A 25,379-nucleotide genomic window follows, 5' to 3' on the forward strand; every position below is an offset into this window, starting at 1 on the left:
CCCAGCTCCCTGATCATTTTTGTTGCCCTCTGCTGGATTCTCTCCAATTTGTCCACATCCGTTCTGTAGTGGGGGTCTCAAAACTGGACACAGTACTCCAGATGTGGGCTCCAGGCTTAAGATCTGCTGGCAATGCTCCTATTAATGCAGCCCAATATGCCATTAGCCTTCTTGGCAACAAGGGCACACTGTTGACTCATATCCAGCTTCTCATCCATTGTAATCCCCAGGTCCTTTTCTGCAGAACTGCCGGTTAGCCAGTCGGTCCCCAGCCTGTCGCAGTGCATGGGATTCTTCCTCAGTGCACTGCACTTGTCCTTGTTGAACCTCATCAGATTTCTTTTGGCCCAATCCTCCAATTTGTCTAGGTCCCTCTGGACCCTATCACTACCCTCCAGCGTATCTATCTATCCCCCCATCTTAGGGTCATCTGCGAACTTGCTGAAGGTGCAGTCCATCCCATCATCCAGATCACTGATAAAGATGTTGAACAAAACTGGCCCCAAGACTGACCCTTGGGGAACTCCGCTTGATAGCGGCTGCCAACTAGACACTGAGCCGTTGATCACTGCCCGTTGAGCCCGACAATCTAGCCAGCTTTCTATCCACTTTATAGTCCATCATCCAATCCATACTTCTTTAATTTCCTGGCAAGCATACTGTGGGATACTGTATCAAAAGCTTTGCTAAAGTCAAGATATATCATGTCCATTGCTTTTCCCTCATCCACAGAGCCAGTTATCTTATCATAGGGCCAACTTGGTGCAAAGCCAGGTGCAACTCGGTACTCTGCTTTGACCCAAGCATGTAGCTGAGATTTGGGGTTCGTTCGACCAGAAATTCAGAAGGCTGCAAACCCAGGTGGGTCAGAACCGCAAGAAAGGGACCGTGGCTTTTTTAGGCTGTTCTAATGGAAAACTGTGACCCTTGCATTCGCACCCTACAGGCCACTGTAATAATCTCTGTACAAAATACACCTGGTGAGGTGAAAACTAATAACTCGCCGCCGATCACTGATAGTCTTGGGACGTGTGTAGGCAGTGGGGAGTAAGCGCTATGGGGATACACACTGGAATGTGTTTGACCCAGGTATGGCGGGGGAGTTGGTAACCAGGCCTTTCCACAGGAACGTGTCTTTAAACTGAACTGTTTGGTAACTCCAGTTAAAGTAGCAAACTGTTGACTATTGACTCCTGAAAAGGGCAACGAACCTTAACATCTGATTGTCCCAGGACTGGGCTGGAGGCTTCAGAACACACCTTTCTGGGGCAGAGGGTGGAGTCACTGTACCAGGTGTGACCCAAGGCTGGGGGAAGCCAGGGGAAATCTGTGGCATTGCAGGCAGGCTCCAAAGCATCAGCCCAGGGCTTCCCAGTAGCAGGCAGAGTGCACACTTGGTGCTGGCTGTGGGCACCCCAGGCAGAGCGCCACCGTGGCCAGGCAGCGGGAGGCACTCAGGGTTACAGGGTAAGAGGTGCCAGCCCCTCACCAGTCTGGATTGCACCCCAGAACGTCACAGGAGCGATTGCAGCAAACGAGTCAAATGCCCCCACCCCTGGATTCCAAAAACATTTTCAGCCACCGGGACAAATCCCTGCCCCACGTGGCCCCGGTAGCAGAACGGGGCCGCTGGGCGTGAGCATGGCGGTGAGCTGGAGGAGTCTGATTTCTAGGCATCCCTGCTGCCGTCCATGAAGGCAGAGCGTGCCTGAGCAAGCCCAGAGACCGACGAGCTCACCACTCTCACTCTGTGCACGGCAGCCGTCCTAAGTGGCATTCTCCCCGCCAACCCCAGGGAAACTCGTACATGTCGCCTGTCCCCTTGCAGGCCAGCCCTGTAGCCCGGGGGGCCTTTGCGACCAGAGACTAGCAAGGCGGCACAAGGCAGCCAGCCCCAGGAGCAGCCAGCTTAAGAATGGCCCATTATAAAGAGCGCGATCAACTATTTTAGCACGGACCAGCTGAGCCGTAGCCTCCCTCCCCCGCCTTGCAAATCTGACTGTCTCTACCAGGCTGCCAGGTCAGCGAGCCGTGCCAACTGGGTGAGCAGTAGGCTGGCAAAAGGGGGCCAGAGCAGGTGCAAATGGGGCCTGGAGTGGGCATGCTCCCCCTTTCCCAGATCCTGCAACAGCCTCTTCGTGTGGGGCCAGGGCTCTGTGTGTCCGGGGCAGCTGTGGCCAGGTGGGTCAGATTTCACGTGGCGTGGAACTTCCCCCTTCTCCCACCAGTGTGGTGAGTTTGGGGCAGGAGCCAGTGGAGGAGACAGGCAGCCCAGGGAGTGAAGCAGATGCCCCTGTCCTCTGTAGGGGTCCCACGAAGCCCACAGATCTTCAGGCGTCTGTGGGGTGGAAGGCCCCAGGTGCAACGGAAATCAGGCTCATGTCTCCACTGCCCTGGCATCATCTCCCAAGAGCCTCAAAAGCCCCGGGAGGGAAACAAAGCTCCCCGAGGTAACAGCCTCCTTCCCTGGGAGATCAGCCAGGGCTTGCTTGTTCTAATGCTGCAACCTTCGAGCCAGCGAACGACAAGATGCGGGCATTGTCTGTGGGCTCTTTGGGAAGTCTGCCACTGGCATCAGCAGATGGCACATGGTGCTCTCCATGGGGCTCCTGCTGTGCAATTCCTCCCTCCTAATAAACACAGCTGGGTTTTGGAATTCGTGGCTGGACTCTTGTTAACAATGCTCCGCTCCAAGCAACAAGCGGGGGCCAGGTAGGGATGAGGTGCCAAGCTGCCTTCCCCATGGATTCTGTTGATAGATGGGGAGGAAACTGGGCCATGCCTTCCTCCAGCTCCAGGCTCCCTGCCAGGGGAGGCCTGGTTTGCATGGATACATTGGATCCCCATGCAAGCAGCCGTCTCCCTAGGGCACTGGGTACCCCCAGTTCTGCCACAGGCACCGGGTAACAGGGCGCTGCAGCTGACTCCAGTGCTTGGAACATTGAATGGCTCACAATAAGCTTTGCATCCAGCAGAGACGGGTCCCCTTTCCCCCTCCAGCGGCCGGCCCGGCTCTCTGGGAACGGGAGAGCATTTTCCCCTGGAGTTCGTAACCTCAGATCACATTTTTTTAAAGAAAATAAAAAGTTGACGTCCTGCGCAAGCAGTTTAACCCAGATGAAATAATTGAAGGTGCCCAAGGAATCCAAAAACAACAGCGGGAGGAAGAAGGAGAATGGAAAGCCTTGGTCCCATTGCCATCTGCTTAATGTCCCAGCAAACAGCCAGCAGCTGACAGGAACGGCCACGGCTGAAGCAAATCTCTGCAGCACGACTGATTGCACCATGCAGCCAGGAGCCACCGGGTGCCAGTCCCAGCTCTGGCTGATGGGACCCCTCTCGGTGCCTCAGTTTCCCCATCTGTACGGGGAGGATGCTGCTGCTGAGCTCACTGTAGAGGGGATGCTGCTGAGGGTTAATCAGAACACTGGGCAGATTGTATTCGTGTGCGTAGGGCTTGGAGCTCTTGGGCAAGGACCGTCTTCACTGGGGTGGGGTCCTTAGGGCTCCAAAGGCCACATTTAACCAGGATGGAGCTGAGGATGAACCAGGGAATTCTGCTGTGCATTTCAAATGCCACAAAGTCAGTTTGTGGCTCAGCCCCACCCAGCCCCACAGCTGCACTTTGAGCCGCTGGAGGGTCGCTGACAACCACCCACCTCCATACCGTGGCTCTCTAAGGAGTCACCTTGGGGAAAGCGGACCTGACCACTGGGCTCTGAGCCTCCAGACCTGGAACACCAGACCCACAGCAACCAGGCCCAACCCCCAGCCCCAGAACACCAAACTCCATCTCCCAAAGGCTTGGGAACCTCAGAGCCGTGCCTGGATGTGGAGCCGAACTCTCCAGCTGGGGCCCAGCTGCAAGGCTGATCTGACTCCAAACGCCCCAGTGGCTCCCGGCGTCAGATGCTGATCTGGACCTGGAGCCTGACCTCGTGACTCAGGCCTCTCTCCATTTGGTTTCCAAACCCTTCTCCGCAGGAGAACTTGTTCAGGTGCTCACGTGTCCTGTCGAAAGGACCAAGGGGCCCACATGCAGCGGGCTTCTGGTTTGAAGGGGCTGCACGGGGCTCTCCTAATGCCGCAGAGGAGAGCGGGGGGATCGAATCCCACTTTGCGTATCATGCCGGACAAGTGAAGGGTTCATTTTTCCCCTTGGCAGGTTTGGCCTTCATTTGAGGCAGCGCTGATAGGATCTCGCCCCATCGGCTGTTTCAGGGCCTAGCTCAGCTCCTGGAACCGCTCTGCATGGCCCCCTACCTGTACTCTGCCACCCCAGGCATCCGTCACCCCCTGCAATGAATTTGTGGGGTTTGAGACTCTGAGTCCAGGACAGGGGGAATCGCGGCCCTGACAGGATACTCAGGAGACATGAGCGCTGCCCCTGCTCATTATTTCAGTAGCAGGGAGAAGCCCCACCTGAGCTGAGAACCCCACGGTGCCAGGCCCTGCATAGGCACAGGGGGAAGAGACAGACCCTAAGAGCTCACTGTTTAAATAGACAAGACGGCCACAGGAAGGATCATTAGCCCCAGGGTGGGGTGAGGCCCAGAGAGATGCAGTGACTTGCCCAAGGTCAGGGAGTCTAGCAGAGTCCAGAATCAAACCCACATCTCCTGAGCTCCAGCCCAGTGCCTTAGCCACAAGGCCAGGGCTTTCTGAGCGGAGAAGGGGGCAAAGGGAGGAAGACTCCTCCTCATGCTCTGATCAGCCTTTTAGCCTTTGCTGGAATCACCATTCAAACAGCTTGGTTCTGAGAGAGAAAAATGCAAAAACAAAAAACAAAACAAAAACAACCCCTGGGATATATTTATTGTTTTAGAACTCTCCAAATTCAGGTTCTTTGGTCTAAAAAGATAATCTAAGCTCCATCACACCCCAGCCCTACCCTCCGCCAGCCCCCCAGAGCAGTGATCTCATCAGACTTCCTGTGTGGAAGAGCCCTGTGGAAAACCCAGGTGTTCTGAGACGACGGGTTGGTGAGTCTCCCAGTTCACTGTGACAGCACAATCCTGGGTCCACAGTTCCAGTTAGTAGCTCTGAAGACTGCTACAGTTATAAAACTAACCACGGACCATTGACACTGGGCAGGGAAACTGAATTCTCAGACCCCCGTGCAGAACAGACAATACCCAGCCTGCATCTCTGAATGTGTTTGACATTTTACCACTGAAGTCTGCAGAATCTGGAGCTGCTTGTTAGAGCCGCCTGATTCCAGGTCAATATTTACTTACTGAGTTCTAGTTAAAAAGCAAGGTGTTTGTCGGATGATCTAAAGGTTGGAGGAAATCTTGGGCTAGCAGATGTACATCCCAGCTATAAATGCGGCAAGGGGCCCTCCCACACACAACTGTGATGCACCAAGAAGGAATATTCCCTGCTCGGTCTTGTGTGGGATAATCTCTCCTAGTGACAGACAAAATCCTGCTGAGGCTGAGTTCAGAAAAGCCACCCAAAAGTTTGGACACTTCTTCCAGCCACCGCTGGGCCACAAATGCTCTAGTTCCAAACTGCCCCCAAAATTCAGGGTCTCTGGATCCAGGGTTTGGGCTTGTCTCATTAATTTATTTATTAGCCCTGTAGTGAGTGGAGACTGGGGCTCAGTGAAGAACCGATTTTTCAGTTTGGTGGCCGAGCTGAAAAGAAATTCGGTCCCTTTCAAACCCAAACGGGCCCTTTTCCATTTTTCGCCTGAAGCTGAGAACATTTCATTCGCGTCAAAGGAAGCATCGATTCTGACTGACGTTTTCGAAGGGAAATGGTTTGTTTCTAGATGAAATGTCAAAATGAGCCATTTAGACTTTTAAAAATGAGGAATTTTATTTTATTTAACTGAAACTATTTACCCAATTTGGCCCAAATTCGCAAGTTGTTTCAGTCGCCCAAAATCTGCTTTTTTTTTTTTTTTTTTTGGAGAACTTTACTAAGTGTTTGCCCAGCTCCACTAGAGACCCCAAATAAAGTCACAGCCCCATTGCGCCCAGTACTAGGCCCGGACCCTGAGTAAGAGAATTCAGGACCCTGTAGAGGTCTGAGTTTTGATTTGAATCCCCTTACCCAGCTGTTGAACTACACTACACAGCAGCTTGAGACAGGAAGTGAAGAAGAATCCTACAGTCACTCAAAATGGGAGGAGAATGCTGTGGAGTCTGTCCGTCTGCCAACCTGCTCCGCCTGTCACCGTGTTTGGACTGCAGCACGGGGATGCTACCTCCAAAAAGATGCGGGGTGGAATCTGGTGGCACCAAAGAGCAGTTCCCAAAGAGGCTGCCTGGGCATAATACCTGCCTTGACCCAATTACAAAGAAGTGGGCTGCTAGATCTCACAGCAGCAGGACGGGAAGTGTCATCTCCCAGGTAAGTCAAGATGGGAGGGTCATACTTGAGGAGAACATCTGGCAGACAGATGGACTGAACTCCAGGCCTGACTCGCTACTACATCTCCAAGATCTTACCCAGCTGCTGGGCAAAGAACAAAACTGGCCGCTTGGTAAATACAGGCTCCCTTCTTGTGGGAGTAAAAGCTGATGGTTACCGGCTGAGAACTGGAGAGCGTCGGCCTCCGAGCTTTGCAAACAGAAGGGAAAGGTGATGTTAATTTCAACAGAAAAGCAGCTCCCAGCTGCCTCCTCCAGTTTCCATGTAAATCATTTATTCTGCCCTAAGTTGGTATCAGCTCAGTATGGAAAGTGAGCACCAGGCAGGTTGGGAGCAGCTGGCTCTAGTCAGCTGTTGTTCTCTGGTTATCCTCAGCTGCCTTCTCCCTGGGTCTTCCCAGGGAATGGCCATGGCCAGTGGCCTGCTATGTTGTTGACTCAGCCAGTGGGGGCCAGCATTAGCCAAGCTCTGGTCCTGCTGGAAAGCACCCAGAGTTTGCCGTGAAAGGGTTGTAATTTACAGCTGCATTGGCTTCTCTAGGCAATGCAGCTCCAGAGAGGGAGGCCTTCAGAAAAGGATCTGGCCTCATCCCAGCGGTGGCAGAGAGGAGGGGAGGAGACCTTAGACAGAGTAGGCTGATCCAGTTCCTCTCTGACTCCACAAATGATCTCCTCTTTCCTCCCGGGGGGCGCCCGGGCCTTCTGTCTCTCTCTGGAAGCCTGGTGGCGACTGGCTGCTGTCCTGTAGGTTCACTGCCAGATGGGACTCCCCGCCAGCACCCTCCTGAATTGAGCACAGGAAGCACAGGGCCACCCGAGGGGCTGGTGATGCTGCTTCTGAAAGATGGAAGCCACCAGCAGGGTCAAGCTCGCCTCGCCTGGGGGGGACAGAGCTGGGAATTGCAGCCAGGCTGGCACAAGACCATTCCCCGCCGGAAGCTGCCAGTGGGGCGAGGAGGGTTTAGCCGCGTGGTTCACATTGTCTCTGATGGCAGCACCGTGACTGAGCCCCCTGTCCTGCCAGCACATCCCTAAGATGGCTAGGCACTGCCCTGGCATTTGTGGGGCCGGGGTGTGTGTGTGTGTGTTGGACAATGGGTGTCGGGTACACACCACATAGGGCTAGCTGGAAGGTTCAGGGTCCAGTGAGGACAGATTTGCGCTGCATCGCACCTGGGGAGGGGGAGGGCGCTGCTTTCCCAAGCTCCTGCACTCCCAACCATACAAACCCATCGCATGCACAATGAGTGCTCGTTACCCCACTTTACCATGCTCAGCTGGTTTCTGATCAGCTTACACCCCACACGGAACTTTCCCTGCTGCTTACATCACCATAGAATCTGGCCCCATCTTTGTTAAGGAAATATGAACCTTATTCTATTTCCACTAAGACCCCTTTTGCACCACACTGGCAGTGCGAAGGGGCTTTAAAGTGGGTACAAATGCCACATACAAGTGGCAGAGCCACATAGAAGGGCCTGGGCGTGAATGAGAATCAGGCCCCCTTCTCGTTACCTTCTCGCTCTTCACTCTGTCTCAGCCCCTGCTGAGCAAATTTGCTGTGGAAAGATCTCGAGCTAAATATTTATGAGCTGACATTTAGGTTTTGCATTAAAATCTGCTCCAGCAAAGGCCAGCCCGCACCTGGACTCGGGTTTTGCTGCGCTCAGGTGAAAGCAGGAATCAAAGACTGAACCGACTCAGACGTGGGGGCTTGTGACAGTTCGGCTGACGATCCAAAGTGAAAAGCAATAGTGTGTCACGGAACAGAAGTTTCTGCTGCAGTAGTTAGGAGGGGAGCTGACTCACCCACCCCCACACATACCTTTCAGTAGCTTTGCACCTCGCATCCCTTAGGGAAGCTGGGATGCAGCAGGAAAACATCTGTCTGCAGACAGGCTTCTTCCACTAACGAGCTGTTCGCTGCTAGACATCTGTTGACTCAAACCCTTTGAGGTGCGGTAGGGCTCGGGGCATCACACCCTGTGGCCTGGTAGAGTTTCAGTTTGGATCACTGCATTCTATCTCCTTAACTCCCACGCCTCCCTGCCCAGCCCACTCTTTAAATGGGAAGGTGGTATTTCCTTCACTTCCGGCCAGATCCCCAGTGGGTGTAAATCAGTCTATCTCCATTGGCGTCAATGGAGAGACAGGGGAGGAACTGGCCCTTCGGACATGGCGTAGCAATGCGGTGTGGCTACTAAACAGCTGCCATGCTCCACGCCAGGGGCGGGTGCATTTCAGTGGCTGGCAAAGCAATGCCTGTACACACATTGGTAATGCACTCTGGTGTCCTTCAGGATGAATGGCGAGCTATAGCTCTAAGTCCTTTAAGCACGATAATAATTCTTAAGCAGGCCAAGGCAAGACTGCCTGTTGCAGATGCATGTGAGGATGCTAGATACTGCAGTATATTGACAGATGTTACACTCCATCCACAGTGACGTCCTCTATAAATCTTCTACATCGTGTCTCTGCAACAGCCCATAAAGCCTTGACAAGTGCCTGTGTCACACGCTATGGAATGACCTGGTCCAGGTAGGTTTGACCCACTTGTTAGTTCTGGCCTGTTGCTCAGTAGGTAGCAGGTGTGCGTGGGAGAGGAGATCTCCAACACATGGTCCTGGGTCAGGACGCCCTGCTCACCTTAGAAGCCGTGGGATAAAGAAGTGCAGAGATAATGCCACTGTTGGACCAGTGGCTGCGTAGTTACCCAGAATCCAGCCCCCAAAGGTGCTCAGTGACTTCCCCAAAACTCTCTTGGAAAGAGCCAGAAGGCTTTCTCCAGCCAGTAAGCACATCTCCAACAGGCGAATGACAGGGTTTTCGTTCGCCAACAATTCCATCCAAATCAGGGGGAAAATCTGTTTGGAGGTCGAACCAAAAATGGAATTTTTCCCTTTTTTTTTTTTGGTAAATTCCAAAAGTAAAAACCCCGGTGGTTCCTTTGATCGGATATTAAACGTTCAGGTTTGATTTGGGGGCACACTGAGATTTTTTTTGCAACCATCTGTGACGATGTGACTCAGCAGGGAGGGGGGACCTGGGAATGTGCCCTGGGGATGGGAGACCTGAGAGCCTGTCACCTGAGCCAGGAGGGGGAGGGGGAGGTAACACCTCTGCCCAGGAATGTGAAGACAGGCTGCAGGAGAGAGCCTGCTGGGGGGGTGGGGGGGGTTAGTTTCAGTTTGGGGCTGGGGGGAGGAACACAGGGAACCCCAGGGCTGGGGTCTAAGCTCCCTGCTCCCCCAGAAGGACTTGACTGAGGGGTCCTGGGTGTACCCACAAGCTCTGTTTTGAACTGTGTTCCTGTTGTCCAATAAACCTTCTGTTTTACTGGCTGGCTGAGAGTCTCAGTGAATCCCAGGAAAGGGGTGCAGGGCCTGGACTCCCCCACACTCCGTGACACCATCAAATCAAAGGAACTTTCCAAAGAGTCATTTTGAACCAAAAAATGGAAACGAATGTTGCAATGGAACATTTGGATCGGGGGGGAGAGGGTTAAAATGAACCATTTGACACAAATTCGTCAACTGCTTCAGGGTTGCTGAATCTGTTTTCTTGCCAAAAACAAAAAAAAGTTTGGGCCTAATAACGTTGCCCCGCTCCAGTGTCTTCCCAGGCCCCCTGGCTGATTCTCCCTGAAAGAGAGAGCGGTAATTCTGGAGCAAGAAGCCAGCTGGCCCCTTTTCTCTCAGGGAAGCAGCCTTGGGACTGAGGCTGCAACTGGGGAGAACCAGCCCCGCTTCGTAAAGAAGATAGGGCATTAAGAGCATTCCCCCACCCCCACATGACACAGGAGACCAGCAAGCGCACAAGACAAATCTTGGCCCTGTGGCAAGTTTATTCCCTCCGGTTTCCTCAGCACGTTTGCCAATTCCCAAAGCAAATCTGTGTGCAATAGCTGCACAGGGGTTACCCTAGCAACGGGCGAATGTGGACAGGTTCGCAGTTCGTGCTTGGTCCTGACGTTAGCCAAAACTCCTCGGAGATGCTGAAGCCTGCTGGAAAGAGCAGCCCTGGATGGAAAGACCACGAAAACGGCCGCGGGCTCAGACATTTCAGTTCTGGTCCCACATGGGAATGACCATGAAAACAGCCGATGCCAAGGGGCTTCGGATCCCGGCTGGCTCCAGGGAAGATGAAGATGGTAAAACCTACCGGTCAGTGCCTATTACATGTCCCTCCCTGAACCAGATCCTGCTCAAGAGTCTGACTGTAGCTCAACCTGTCGAGACTTGTGCTTCCAGCTCTGGAGGTCCCTGGGTCAATCCGTGCTTTGTTGGCCAAACACGGCAATGGAGGGGGAAGAACATTACCCAGACATTTCCGTGCCGCCAACAAACTGCACTTGAAGTTTGGTCCAGAACAGGGAAGCTAACAGAGAAGCCAGGCTGGGAGAGGGAAAGAGACCACAGGAAAAGGAAACACGTTTGATAACAGCCCAGGGGAGCACACTCGCATGACAGCCAAGCCCCTGGCTTTGCAGTCGGGGTCCCTCCAAGTAACGATCCCCAGAGCTCCGAGGGGAGAGCACCCTTGACGCACGCTGCTCTAAATCCTAGCATGCCCCCGTCATGGCACGGCGCTGCTCTTACCTTGGTCACAGCCATGGCGCTGGCGTGTCCCCAGATCTCAATCAGCTGCTGGCGACCAAATCTGTAATCTTCCAGCAGCTCCTTCTCGATGGCTTCCGCCTCCACGCGGCTGCAAGGCAAGAGGCAGAGGGGCTGTGAGGATGATGGTGGGATCCCCCATCACGCTGCAGCTTGTTATTGCACCTGCATGCTCAGGCCAAGACTTTCCAAAGCGGCTGCCTGCAGCCAAGCTCCTAGGTCCATGCGACCAGCTTTTGGCATGTGCCAATCAGCCAGGAACTCCCACTGGAGTCCACACCAGCAACTGGTCGTTTGCCACTTCGCATGCTAGGCCTGTGTTGTGACATGGGGCCCACCAAGCACCAGCCTAGGTAAAAATGATCCTGCTAGTGAGTTGCCTCAAAAGATTCCCTCTTGCAACTAATCTCCAGCCCCGCCGGCTTTCCCTTGTGCTGGGTAACATCACAGCTTGCCTCCCCTCCGCACCGACAGGGCAGTATTTTGTGGAAGAAGGGAATAAGTGGCTACGTATCCCAGACCTCAGCCATGCTCCCCATTGCCCCCTTCCTGCCCTCCCACCCGGCTGGTGCTCGTTCAGGAGTCAGACCTTCTGCTGGATCCTTCTGGGAGAGCTCTCCTCGCTCGTTTGCCAAATCCAGGTTTGGAGGGACCTGAGCTCCCACAGGTACCTGGCAGGGTTAATCTGGGCTCGGCTGTATCGAAAGGCAGAGCTGTGCACCCCTGGACCTTCTCTGCACCCAGCCCCGGCCACCTGTTTGTGGTACCGCGGTGGGAGAACATGGAAATCTGCGCGCCGAGGAATCTGCACGTTGCAAAAAGCTAAACAACGAGTCACTTGGTCATTCACGAGTGATCCCAGAATACTGACTTTGGAATTGGACAACGATTGTTCACATCTGCTGGGTCACCTGACTGCAGGAAGAGACAAGCAGGTGCTGCTTTCAGGACAGAGCCATTTTGCTTGTTACGAACGTGGAATGGGACATCGAATCCGCTGCGACGGCCACCAGACCGGGTTCTTTGGGGACGAGGCACCGGGACCCTGGGGTCACTGGCAAAGTCAGACTCGGTGCAAGCTGGGAAGTGGGGGGAGTCGTATTAATTCACACCAAGGATCTAGTTCTTCACTACCGTGCACACTGCATGTCACTGTCCCAGTGCAGAGCGGGCGTGAGAAGGGTTACCATTCTGAGCTGGTAGCATTTCACGCTCACTTTGCACGGCGGTCAATGGCACACAGTGTGCAAGGCAACAGGGAGTTTTTAAAAATATGTATCTATTTCTGTCTGTTAAACAGCTGCCACCCCCCACCCCCCAGAGGTGGCTGCCTCACTGTAGTGGGTGATCCTTGTATATCAGCCACCATTCACATACACTGCTACTACTCAGCACCTTCCACTTGCAAATCATTTTACGAGCCACACAACACCCCTGTGAAGCAGCCAAGTACCATCCCTGCTGTATCAACAGGGAAACTGAGACAGAGAGGGCGTCTTAAAGCCACAGATGTTGTTAGTGGCAAAAGAGGCAACCCCAGAACTTTTTCACCACAGCGGCGGCTAGGCTCTGGTCCACCAGGAGGGCTCCCCGCTCTGGGTGTTGCAACCCGGCGTAAGGGGTTTCAACACCACTCCAGTTTGGCTCAGCGGCCCCTCCATCAAGGAGCCACTGGCCCAAACCTGAGCAGAGCTGCGACCCCACAATGCCAGTTATGCCACTCGGTTTGGGGGCCCACTCAAACAAGGCAGCTGGGGCAAACTGCTCTGGGCAGCCCTATCCCCACCCATCGGCACCCATGCCAATGATATGCACTGTGCGTAATGCGCATAGGGCCACAGGCACCACTGAGCAGAAGAGCCGGGATTGGAACCCCCGCCATTCTAGCGCCCAGCCTCCTGCTCAAACCACGAGCCTACAATTGTCTCCCAAATAAAATCACAAACTCAGACAGTTAATTAGGCTCCTGGAAAAACAGGCACAAGGGACGCAGCTTCAGTGCGAAATGTCCTTGCTTTCAGTCAGCTTCCAGACCGGTTATTTAAATGCAGCCCTGAGAACTTAATGAGCATCCAAGGCCCCCCCAGACTTCTATATTCTGTCTAATCTGCACCGCGTGTTACCGGTGGTGCGAGGCCCCACAGATTCCGCTGGGTTAGAAACCGAAATATTTCTAGCAGGCGAGAGGCCCAACCTCACTGCTGGAAAGCGCCCGGGGGGTTTCTGAGCTCCAGCTCCAGCAGGTTGGGTTTATGGAGATTATTCACAGGACAGTAGCCCCTAGGCACGGTCTGAGATCAGAGGCCCATTGCAACCCAGACCAGGCCAACCAAGGAAGGGTCGTTATCCGAACTGAGCGACTGATCCAAGCTCACGCACGGAGCCAGTGGCACAGCTGGGAATTGCCCCCAGGGCTCTAGGGTCCCAACCCGGTGCCTTATCCCCCATGAGCTGCCTTCTCTGAAGCTGATGAGACCGTTCCAGCTCCCTGGGGCAGGGAGGGTACGTGCTCAGACACTAGACAGCCCGGAACGAGTGAGGCCAGGGCAGCGTCTCACCCACGCACAGCGCCCAGGTGAACTGAGGATATGCCTGTCTGTTCATGCAGATCCTGGCCCCCCCCCCCCGGCTTAAACTCTGTCCTGAAGGTCACTAAACCTGGGCTCAGACAGACAGCAGGGAGGTGGGGAATTCCACAGGCCCTGGCTTTCATCCCAGCATGCCTGGGGCAGGACCCCAGCCACTCCTTCGGGATCGATGGCAAGAGCTCTCCAGCTTATTTCACGGGCCATGACAGGGCCTAGGAGAAGAGGTCTGAGATAAAGACATCTGCCAGCCCTCCTGGACCAGGATCTTGCCTGCCCCCGCTGCGCATCGGAAGCCGGCGAAGCACCGGGCGGTAATGTGCTCTTGGCGGCCAGACTCAACGCAGAAGACGGGCAGCACCACGGAGCCACAAACACAGGGGCCTTTGGAAACTTCCCAAGCTATTCTCTCGGGTGCTTGGCGGGTTTGAAGCTGGAGGCGTTGTTCTGGCCTGGTTTTAGTTTCTACCCCGGCCCAAAAGATTCCTGTGGCCCAAACCCCCTGCAGAAAGCAGCGTCTCGTGTAACCTGGGCTCACGCCCTGTGGCTCTGCCCCCGCTAATGGCTAGTCGATGGGCAGCACTCTTTGAGCCGGCTGATGCCCTGAGCTAAGGGCGCTCGCTGCGGAGCTAAGGAGGAACGTGCACCCTGAGCCAGGGGTTCGAGCCCCCGACGCCCCTTCCCCTTGCAAACGGGATTCAGCGCCCGCGGTTTTCTAGATCATTAAGTTCACCGTAAGTTTTGCTATTGACAAAACGTCTGCGCGGCTGAGCTGATCCCAGCCCTCTGAAATAGGAGTCATCCCTGCACGCCTCCGCAGCCAGCTGCTGCTGTCGAGCAGAAGGGGCCTGGTCGCGACATTTCCACCATCTGCTTAATCGGCACTAAAATAGCCAACCGCAGCCTCTGCTCACTTGCCGAATCGGGCCCGGCGCACGCCCTGCGGTGCCAGCACGCCCAGCTAAACCTCACAGTGGATTGTCAGGGCCTGCAAACGCTTGGCTGTTTTGGCCTGGCTCCACCGGCGCTCTGGAGCCACGGAATGGTGGCGGTCGAGATCGGAGGCTGCCCCTCTTCTCCTGCGGCAGCTGCTCGGGGACTGGTTTGGGCCGTGCGCGTCTTTCTGGTTCGGACAGGAATCCGTCCCGTTCTCAAATACGGCTACCGAGCGCGGCCGCAGCCACGCCCAGCTCATTGCTGCCCCCAGAGCCAGCAGCCTGAGAAGCCATAAAGGGGCCAGCACCTGGCTCTCCCTCCCTGGAGCTAAAATGAAACAGACAGATCGGGGTCTTTCGCCCTACAGAGCAGTCCCACCCGGAGCCCCCCACCCCGTGGCAGCAAGCGGCACCGCCCCCTGTAGTACGTCAGCCACGGGGCACAGGGTTTTATTATTTATGATTTGTATTATTGTAGCAACCCCTAATGTAAACGGGCTCTGTTTTAGAACAAAATCCACCTGCAGGTTCCCAGATGTTCCGATCCCAGGCAGGGATTTATGCATCCGGACGGCTGGGTGTTTATCTGAGTCCAAACCCCCCTGTTCTCTTTGAGACTCGCCCATCCCAGCCACCTTCCCTGTTTTCTGGCATAGCACAAAGTCAATTTGATGTCCATCTGTTTGCATTTGGAAAGATGCACAAAGTCAATGGCAGCACCGGATCCGGGGTCAACTCTGAATAGCCTCTGAAGGCCCAGATTCTCTTTGCAGGACTCAGGCATAGAGGCATCAAGTGGCATAGCTGGTTCCTTGGCCAGCTGCCCCCTCACACTTGATGGAGTGCAGCGCCCCTGAAGGACTCGAATTCACAGCTGATGTAAGGTCCCCTAGAGACCATGGCCAGCTGGTGTACGAGACAGGGGCCCGAGGACACGACTTGATGGTGATGGGCTGGAGCTTCCACAGATGCACCATGCGAAGCAGGGCCGAGCTGCACTGAGCATATCTTAGTGCAAGAAGAGAGCATCTGGGCCAAAGAACTTAGTCAACAATCCTAGCCACACGCAGACACACACCCCATGGCTGCAGCTGGAACTTTATTGCAAAGGTCAGCAAGCTTTGGCTTATTGGGCCAGCTAGCTGAGAAGTGAATGACAGTCACGAAATAATGTTTGAAACCCAGAGAAAGCTGGAAGCTGCCAAAAGCATGATCAGAGCACGAGCGACCACGTCCTCTAACGAAATTTGGTGATGCAGTAGGATGTGAGCTAATTATCGCACACAAGAGACTAATTGACATACTGCACTCCTCGCTAAATTTATGCATAAAATTAGTGGCTTTCACTGCAGCTCATCCCTGGATACAGATTTGTTTGATGAATTTGGGACAGCCAAGTTGAAATGAGTTTCTGAAATTCCTTCCCTACGTGTCTTGATGGGATTCCCTATAGTGCGGTCTACACATGCATCTACTGGGCCAGCCCCATAGCTGGTATGAACTGGTGAAATCAACGGAGCTACAACTGCTTTCCTGGACCCCAGGCCTCAGTGGCAAAGGCTGAATCACAATTAAAGAACGAAGGATACAGGCAGCAATTCAGATGCACTTTGCCGTTCCACTCCAATACTCCAAGAGACAACGTGCTACTGACACGACTCATTGTTCAAAACCTACGTCCGATATTAAGTCCCCATTGTGTGTAGCACTGAGAGGCCCCGGTAATTGCTTCAGAAAGATGCCATGAGTAACGGCAATTCTTGTTGTTAGACTAGATGGTACCCAGGGGTAACAGTAATAACACAGCTTCACAGGCGAAGTGGAAGTGTTCTTTTAGCGTTAATTTGCTGCTAACAACCTGATGCTTAAAGTCAATTCAGGCATTTCTTAGTTGCAAACTCATAGCTTCTTGGAATTTAATTATAAGTCAAAACAACAGATGGGCAAGAGGGTTTCCTCCAGCAGCTGATGTTCTAGCACAATTCCCCAAATTCATCGGCAATAGGAAATTGCAGAAGTTCCTTCTCATGTAACAGAAGGGCAGGCGATGCCCAAAGTGGGTGTCATTCAGAAGTAACTCCGCTGAACATAAAGGTGTTAGATCAGCGTACACGAGAGCAGAGGATTATCATCGCCAGTTGCACATGCTACAGGAGCCCCCGGAAGTCCCCGTTGATCAGGGCCCGGTCGCAGGAGGTACCACACAAAGCCAGAGACCCGAAGACACATGAAGTGGGAGGGGAAAGAACAGCATGGAGAAAGGCAGTGACTCACCTGGGGTCACTGCTGGGAATAGCACCAAGCTCCACAGCGTCATAATCCTCAGATCTCATCTAGCACTTTTCAGCCACGGATTGCCCCCATTTTACAGATGGAAAACTAAGGCGCAGAGAGGCAACGTGACTAGCCCAGTGCCAATATCTCAGTGGCAGAGCCAGGACCAGACCCCAGCTCAGCTAAGGCCCAGTCCCTAGGAGGCTGCATCAGGCCTGCCCTGTTCTCCCATCTCTCTTCCTTCAGAGGCTAACGGGGTTCCTGCTGATGGATGGCTCAAGAAAAGAAGAGCATTTTTCTAGTCCTTTGGTGCCCCCTAGTGAACTCCAGCCCAGGGCGAGCTCCCAATACAGAGACCTTGGCCCCTTAGTGGCATTCCTCTAAATCAATGGTTCTCAAACTTTTGTACCGGTGACCCCTTTCACACAGCAAGCCTCTGTGTGCAACCCCCACCCTTATAAATTAAAAACATTTTAAAACATTTAACACTGTTATAAATGCTGGAGGCAAAGCGGGGTTTGGGGTGGAGGCTGAGAGCTGGCGACCCCCCATGTAATAACCTTGTGACCCCCCTCAGGGGTCCCGACCCCCAGTTTGAGAACCTCTGCTCTAAATCCCAGGTTCGCGGCGCACACACACACGGAAGGAAATTGAAGGTTTGTATCACACAGGAAAGCTTAGTCCTGGCAAAGTGCTCCACAGCCCTGCAGCAATAAGCAGCCACCTGGAGACCTTCTCTGCAGGTTCCCTCCACTCCCAGCCACTGAAAGTCTGGCTTGAAAAGACACTGGTACCCACAAGCCTCCCTGAGCCCAGCCTCAGCGCCCAGCCCGACACAGCCCAAGGTTCAGTGCATCAGGGAACGTTTTAAAGCGGAGTGGATGAGATGGAGCATCATTCAGCTCTGGCAATTCCACACTCGGTCACCGCTGGGTTTTATTTCACAGCCCTTTGTGCCTCCTTTTTGGTTCCAAACACTTGTGCTGAAACCACTCATTGGAGCCCGGAGAAGCAGCCTGGAGTCTCGGAGCCACATGGCAGTTCTACCAGAGGGAAGGAGGATTGGGGGTTTACAGCTGATGAGCTAGATTGAGACTCAATTTCCAGCCCTGCCACTGACTCCCCTGGGTGACCTTGGACAGTCATTTGAGGAGCCCTTTGGAAAATTGGAGCCCTTGAAAATCATTTGAAGCTCCCCACCTGTAAAATGGGGATACTGATCCTGGCTTTCTCCACTCTCACTTCTGTCTTGTCTATTCTCTTACATGTATGTACAGCGCCTAGCACAATGGGCTCCAAACACAGCTGAGGCCTCTAGAGGATACGGTCATACAAATTATAATAATACTAACTAACTAGTTAACCTGGGGCAAGTCACTTAGCCTCTGTGCCTCAGTTTTCCCACCCACAAAAGTGGGATCCCCGAGGGTTGACTCTAAAGAGCTTCGAGATCATTTAGACAAAAGATGTTCTGGAAGCCCAAAGCATTAGTTTTTTGTGAAACGAGGAAAAATGAGCAAGGCTAAAAATAGCTGGATTGGTAGATTAGATAGAAGCTATTATCTCTCACTCCGCCTTACCAGACTCTTAAATACATTTCCCCATTTCCTCGCCCAGCACTGGGCTCTCTAGAGAGATTAATCTCATTCCATTTAATTCGCACAGGGAATTCAAGAACAGCAGAGCACAGAGGTACCTCTCAGCCAGGAGATGAGTGAATGTTTAATGGGTGGGTATTTTGGGATGCTGCACATCAGGAGCTGTAGGGGAGGCAGATATACAAATGTAACATTGAAATAATACAGTAAATGCTAAAGTCAATTTTCAATTAGTGTCAGAGCAGCACAGGGAGGTGGGGTGGGAGGGGACATCAATATTACAAAACCTGCACAAAGCATTTGCTTGCCAAAGATTGATCGGATTCTCCCCCTCCCCCTTCAAAGACAGTCGGAGAAAGGCAATTATTTTGGTCATTATGGGTATTGTTAACACCTGCGTTTGCACTCACACTCAACAAAAGCCCCTTATTACAGCCCTGGGTGTCTTTAAAAAAAGATTTTCTGCCTCCAAACCAGGGGAACCATGTCCTTAACTCCTGTGGGGCAGGGTCAGGCTGGGGAAAAACCCGGTGGCATTCTCCCAGGCTCCGCCCACCCCCCAGGTCTACCTACTGCAGGCACCCCACTCCCATCCCAGCATAGCATGCAGCCCTTCAGAGCATGGTCAACCTGCTAGTGTCTTGTGGGCACTGACAAGCAGTGAAAGAGTTAACAGTGTTGCCATTTACCTGCCCCCATTAGCTTTCAGGGAGCTGATGAGGCAAATGAATGGGAGAGGGATTTTGCTTAACGGACTCCCCCCCCCCTCCTTTCAATGGCACTTATTTAACTCCGAGGCCTAATTAACCATGGGGAGAAAAAGAGGGTTGTTAAAAAAAAATCCACACCCAGTATTTCCACCCTTTGCCTTCCAGGCGCAAGAACTCACCCCAGAGGCCTTCCGAGCCCTCCAACAAATGCTGCGCAGCACGGTCGGCTGCAATGCGTTGCCACCAAGGAGTCCTGCCGCCGGGGGCTGTGGCATGGTCCCTTCCAACCCTGATATTCTATGATTCTATGATTGGGGTCTGTGCCTTTAAGGGCTGAGTGCCCCAGACAGCCAGTCTGGACCGGGCGCTGTGAGCTCCTGTTGTCCTCAGCCAGCTGGAGCTGGACACAGCTGAGCTCTTGCAAGGACCTGACTGAGCCCAGAGCAGCACAAGCTGCAGGCCTAGCCAGGAGCGTTAGCCCAAAGGAAATGGCTCCCGCCCCCTGCCAGCCGCTGGAACGTGCCCCCCACCCGGATCCTGTCTCTCTGCTCCGCAGGAGGGGCTGGATTTGAAGGGAAATTGCCCCAGCGTAGAGTGTGCTCAGGGGGTAGCTGTGGGGGCTGCTCATTGGCCCGGCCCTGTTTTCATCAAGCTGTTTTTCACACCCGTTTCTCCAGCACTCAGCAGCGTGGCCAGGTGCTTCGGGCGCAGCCCTAGGACCATGGGCGAGGCCCTTCCCCTCTCCCTGCCTTGCCTGGCTGATCTATTTAGAGTGTGAGCAATTAGAGGCAGAGACTGTCTGGCCCTGCGCCTGTGCGTCACACACCAGGAGTCAGTGGCAGGGATGGGACTCGAAGCCAGGTCTCATGAGTCCTAGCCTTGTACCTTCTCCACAAGTCCGGCCATCAGGTGGGATTTGGTACACCGTTGGGGCAGCATCTGAGCTGTCCAGCCCAGTTAGACACAATCATTCCCCCAAGTGAGCATCCACTGACCAGGATTCTGCTGAGCTGCCAAAACCCCTTTGAAGGGCAGGGCGGAGTAACTCAGGGCCCAAGGTTTTAATGTCCTGCCCATCAGCTGAGCAGCTTGGGCTGCTAATCCCCCACTGATAGGCCTTGCCTTTGCATACATGAATCTAGTAGCAACCAGGACGTGAAATGGCACAAACTGAAACTTCAGATCCCCCTCCCAGGGGCCACATTTGGATGTTCTGTCCCTTTCCCCCCCACAAGTTTTGGTTCTTCGGTTCTCCTTTAGCATCCTCCTCCCTGCTGTTTGGAGAAGAGAAGGATAAACTCGTTGGAGGCGCAGGTGCAAACGCTGCGAATGTCGTTGTGTTGTTGTTTTTTAAGGCTGTCAGTTTCAGAACACCCACTAATAGTTGCTGTGGCAACTGACACAAAGGATATGTTAATGGTGGAACTGCACTTTCAGGTCACTCTTTGTACCAAGGGGGTGTGTGAGTGAGAGAGACTTCTGGGGAAATTCATTACAACAAGGGAAAAAACGCTCACAATAATTTATACCCCTATTTACTCCCTGTTGGTCACTGTTGTTCTTTGAATGTAAGTAACCTCTCCTAGCAAAAGGAAACACAGGGCTGGGAGAAAATGTATTTGATGGATTCCAAATGCCAAACTGCAGCCCAGTTCAAGGAGGGCTGACAAGAGGTCTAAACCACCACCGTTTTCACTGGAAAAGGTTTCTAGATGCTTAGCGACAACGGAAATGTTTTTTTTTTTTTTAAAGTCAGTGACGGTTTTCAGAGTTCCCGGCCAGCCTGGTTACAGGGAAAAGCTTGTGGCCTTTAAAGGCTGAAAGGCCAGAAGGCAAATAAACAGAACCCAACATATGTTCTTTTAAAAATCTCACGATCCTTAAGCCAAATCTCACACACTCATGAATGTCACCTAGATTCAAACACCGGCCCCCCCGCCCCAAACACCAGCGGGGCCTGGCTGTTGGAAATGCAGAACAGCCACAGCTCCAGCCAACACCAATGGAAACTGAACTGAAAAAAAAAAAAAAAAAATCACCTGCCCTGTGTTGTGCGAAGTCTGGAGAAGCAGGGGGGCAATATGATATTATACTGGCCCCAGCTAAATAAAAGGCTCCAAAAAAGCAAACCAAGGCAGCGCTTCATTTGTGCCAGGGCTGAGCCCCGGCACCTCCGGGCTTGCTGCCTCACTTATGAAAGTTAAAAAGACGGCTGGAGCCCCAGCGCCTCTTTCATTACAAATTAAGCCCTGAAGCGAGGCGCATTCCGCCCTGGGGTTGCAGCCAACCGAGCGGCAGGAGTGCGAAGCCCGAGGGTCGACGAGCCTGATGCTAGTGGACCTTGACTGGCCCAGACTCCGCTCACTCTGGGTTCGAACCGCTTTGCCAACCTAGATCCTCTGAGCTGAAAGTGCACCGGGGCCAGGCTCAGTGAGAACCGCCCGCCGGAGGTGCTGTCCATCCGTCAGGCTGCTTTGCACGTGCAGAGGCAGCTGCCAGCCCAGTGGCAACCGGCTTACAGGAGACATGGAGACAGGCTCGTCCTCTGGAAGCAGAGCACAGGTCTAAGGGCTGAGCTGCCACCTGGGGCATATTAATGATTAATCAGCTCCCAGAACAGGCAATGGAAATGGAGACTCCCGAGGGTCCAAAAGCAGTTTAACCCTGGACGACCAGCATGCAAGCAAAGCAGCCAGCCAGGCAGCCCCTCCCTGCTGCCCTGTCCCCTCGGTGGGACGGGAAGATGTCTGGACCCGCCCCGGGGAGGATTGGGCCTGAGAGCCCAGCAGGAACCTATCGTAATGCCAGAAATGCAGATGCCGGGAGGCCTTTGGGGGAGGGGGAGATGGACGCAGCACAAATGCAAAGGGCACGAGCAAGGCCCCTCTCCCACCGCCTCCTCCACAGGGCGGATTCAGGGGCAGCCGGGGGGGCGGGGGGGAGGGCCTGCAATTCTATACCCAGGGTTTGTGAGATATCAGTTAAAAATAATCCCCCTATTTTAACCTTCAGCCCCTGGCGACAGGGGATCCACAACCTGGCATTACCCAGCCAGGACCCTGCCCCGCATGGCGTTCCCGTCTGCCTCACCCCATCCCCCACAGTGCTCCCCATCACAAACCGAGCCCCCCCCCCCCGAGACACACTCTGACCCCAGCCCTGGGCGAGGAGACGTGGGAGCAGCCTGGGTGTTGTCACGGTAAGAGCTGGGGGGCCAGCCACCCCCTCTCTGCTCCCTCACTGACAAGGAGGGAGCTGGGTGGGCGCCCACCAGCAAACACGCTGGATGAATCCATGGATACCCGGGAAGCAGTTTCCATAGCAACAGCAGCAGCTCCAGCTCTGAGCTCCTCCTCCACCCCCAGGAGGCTGAGGGAGGTCGGGGCTGACCAGTCCTGAATGTGGTGGGCACAAGGCCTTGCGCTGGCATTATCCCCACAGCACTGGGGAGCTGCGTGGTTCTTCCTGAGGCTAAGGGTTGGGGCCAGAGCAAAGGCAGGAGCTCAGGGATTTCTGGACTCTCAAGGGCCCTTTTGCCTGGGCTAAATTCACTCTCCCTGCACATCAGAGCATCTGCCAGGGGGACAGTCCCCACCAGGGTGGACTAAAATATCCAGAGCAACATCCCATTGGGGCGGGGAGCGGAACGGTGGGAGATCAGCCCCAGGAAAATCCTGGAGGGGGGAAGGAATCCACAAGGGGGCAGGACCATGTCTGCAGACACCCCAGGGGCCAGCACTATCCATATTCCCAGTCCCCAGAAGAGTGGGCCCAGCAGCGACGGGGAAGTATCAAGGCAGAACTGGCCGCGCCAAGCATCAGTTGATCTCGGCAGCATTTAGGGCTATGCCTGGGAGCAGCCAGAGGGATGATCAAAACCATCAAGATTTTAAGCAGCTCCGTGGCTGGCAGCCAAAGGCAGCTCAAGAGCTGACGAAGGGCTCCACCGGGGATACCCATCCCTGCTTCCAGTCCATCTGCAGGGACGGCTCCGGCAGCCACACCCCAGCTGGCTCAGCAGTTTCCCCCCGCCCCACTGGTGGCTCACTGCCTCAGAGCACTGACCAGAACGAAGGAACACCACAGCAGGGCACCGGGATTCAGGGTGAGGCAGATGCTCTCAATCCTGAGCCACAGCTCCCCAGCTATCCAGCCCTAGGCCTCCGAATGCCTCCGCTCCCAGCAGCAGCCACAGGCAGGTTCCTCTTTCAGCTAAGCCCGGGTTTGCCTCTCACAGCGAGCTCCCCTTCACATCCATCCATCTCCCCTCAATCGCTTTTTAATTTTGTAATTACAGCTAAACACATTGCAATTATCCGGGACGCTGCACTGCCTCCGGCTGCAGGCAGCAGCACCAAGCTGCTGAGAAGCTTCCACATGGAGTCACCCTTGTCCCTGATACCCGGCGCAGACGGGGGCTAGGGGCTGCCCTGGCTGCTTCCCAGCCTCTGTGCTCAGGTCAGAGGTCCAGCATGGTCCCCAGGCCTTGACTCAGGCAGGGGGAGCTGTGCGGACACTGGCCCAGCCCCCTGGTTCAGTGAGTAATGAAGGATTTGGTCTCCACTGCCCACACGGTCACCCCGAACTGGAGCTCCCAGCTCAGCAGGCAGCATATCTGCAAACCCCCTTAGTGTCCAGGCCCCCAGACCTTGGGCTGGACCAACACAAGACACTTTTGCTGGGGTAGCATGGTTGTTAGGGGGCTGACTGGTGACATTTCTAACCCAGCAAGAGCCCCAGTGCAGGTGCAGTGAGACCCACCCAGAAGTGCTTTTACAAGGATCGCGTATTTTGCTCAGGGAACTGGTCCAAAAAGCCCCGTTTTTTTTTTTTTTTTGGCCAGTATAAACTGCATTTACACCAGGAGAACGTGCTGGTATAGCTACGCTGAAATAACTGGTTCAGCCACTCTTCCCTAGTACTGACCCGGCCTAAGTCTCTCACACCAGAAACAGCATTAAATGGCTCTTCAATCGTAACCCGCAGCCCCTGGTATCCCCGTTCCCAACCTAGAGCTCCCTACTCTTGCACTCAGAGGAGGCTGGCAAAGAGCTTTGTTTATAATGCAGACACATTTCCACCATGCACAGAGCAGAGAGGGCCCCCAAGAAGACATGGTAATTATGACCTGAGCCTGTTGATTAGATCTAGCCTGATTAATCACACAGTTCTGCCATGCCAATGTCCTGGTGCCAGGGGCCTCAGGAGAACAGAGCTGCAAGGAGCGGGAGCAACTGCTCAAGATGCTCATTGTATCATTGCCCCAGGCTGGTTCACCATGTGCTCACGCCTGGAGAAGCCCTGATGTGTGGGGAGAGACTTTCCCCTGCACTGCACCTGCTGGGGGCTTGCTCAGCTCTGACGTGCCTCAGCCAGGAGCCCAGTACCACCAGGGGGGCCCCCAACCTGGCACTAAAGGGACCTTTTTACCCGATCACGGCCATAGCAGGAGCAGAGCATCTGGAAATGGCTGCTGAGCGGTTCTGCATCTGCCCAGGCTCCCCCCAACCCCGTCTGTACCTTGGACAGTTCCCAGAGCTGTTCCAGGCCCACCCACTGTTCCATCCACAGCACAGGCCCATCAGCCAAGGAAGAAGAGAAGCCTGGGAGGCCCAGAGGAGAGAAGGTGCCACCAGCACTCAGTGCTACCTGGAATCCATGTGAGGCAGCTAACAGCTGGCGAGGGGATGAGAGATGAAGTTTGTCCCATCACAACCCCTCACTGGCCACAGCTCTGTGCGTGCTGAGACGCAGCATTATAGGGGGAAGCTGCATTCTTCGGAAGCACCAGTTAGCAGCTGGCAGAGCAGACTGATGCCAAGACAGATGGAGCAGGTGGCTGGAGACTGCTGGGAAGGCCCAATGTGCCATCAGCTTAGGCTGTTATTTAGTGTGTGTATTATAGTTGCCCTATCTGAGATCAGGGCCCTGCTATGCCAGGCACTGCACAGACAGTGAGCAGCAGTCTCTGCCCCAAAGAGCTCACCCTCTGAAAAGACAGAGTGGGAGGGGAAACTGAGGCACCAGGAGGGGAAGGGACATGCTCAGGGTCACCCAGAAGATCAGCAGCAGAGCTGGGAATAGAACCCCGGGCTCTCGAACCCCAGGCCAACAGCCCTAACCCCTAGGCCACACTGCCTCCACCCTTTCCGCATCTCCTCTCACATGTTCTGTCCTGCTAGCACCATGGAAACAACATCCCTGCCCCTAGGGTGCCACTTGCCCCCACTGGGTGAGGCCAGGGTCCCATCTTGAGGGTACTGGTATCATCTTTCAGTGCA

At 54.2% G+C, this 25,379-nt stretch overlaps 1 protein-coding gene across 3 annotated transcripts in view; it reads right to left on the minus strand.

The window, feature by feature from the left end:
• Nucleotides 1–25,379, minus strand: part of YJEFN3 (YjeF N-terminal domain containing 3) — a 43,161-nt gene that overhangs the window by 14,267 nt on the left and 3,515 nt on the right. For all 3 annotated transcript variants that reach the window (XM_084614208.1, XM_084614209.1, XM_084614207.1), the window contains exon 3: nucleotides 10,979–11,087. In XM_084614208.1, the coding sequence (XP_084470334.1) occupies nucleotides 10,979–11,087 (109 nt within the window). The remainder of the gene's footprint in view (nucleotides 1–10,978; nucleotides 11,088–25,379) is intronic.

This window comes from Lepidochelys olivacea (assembly GCF_965140295.1).
Source record: "Lepidochelys olivacea isolate rLepOli2 genome assembly, chromosome: 25".
NCBI lineage: Eukaryota > Metazoa > Chordata > Testudines > Cheloniidae > Lepidochelys > Lepidochelys olivacea.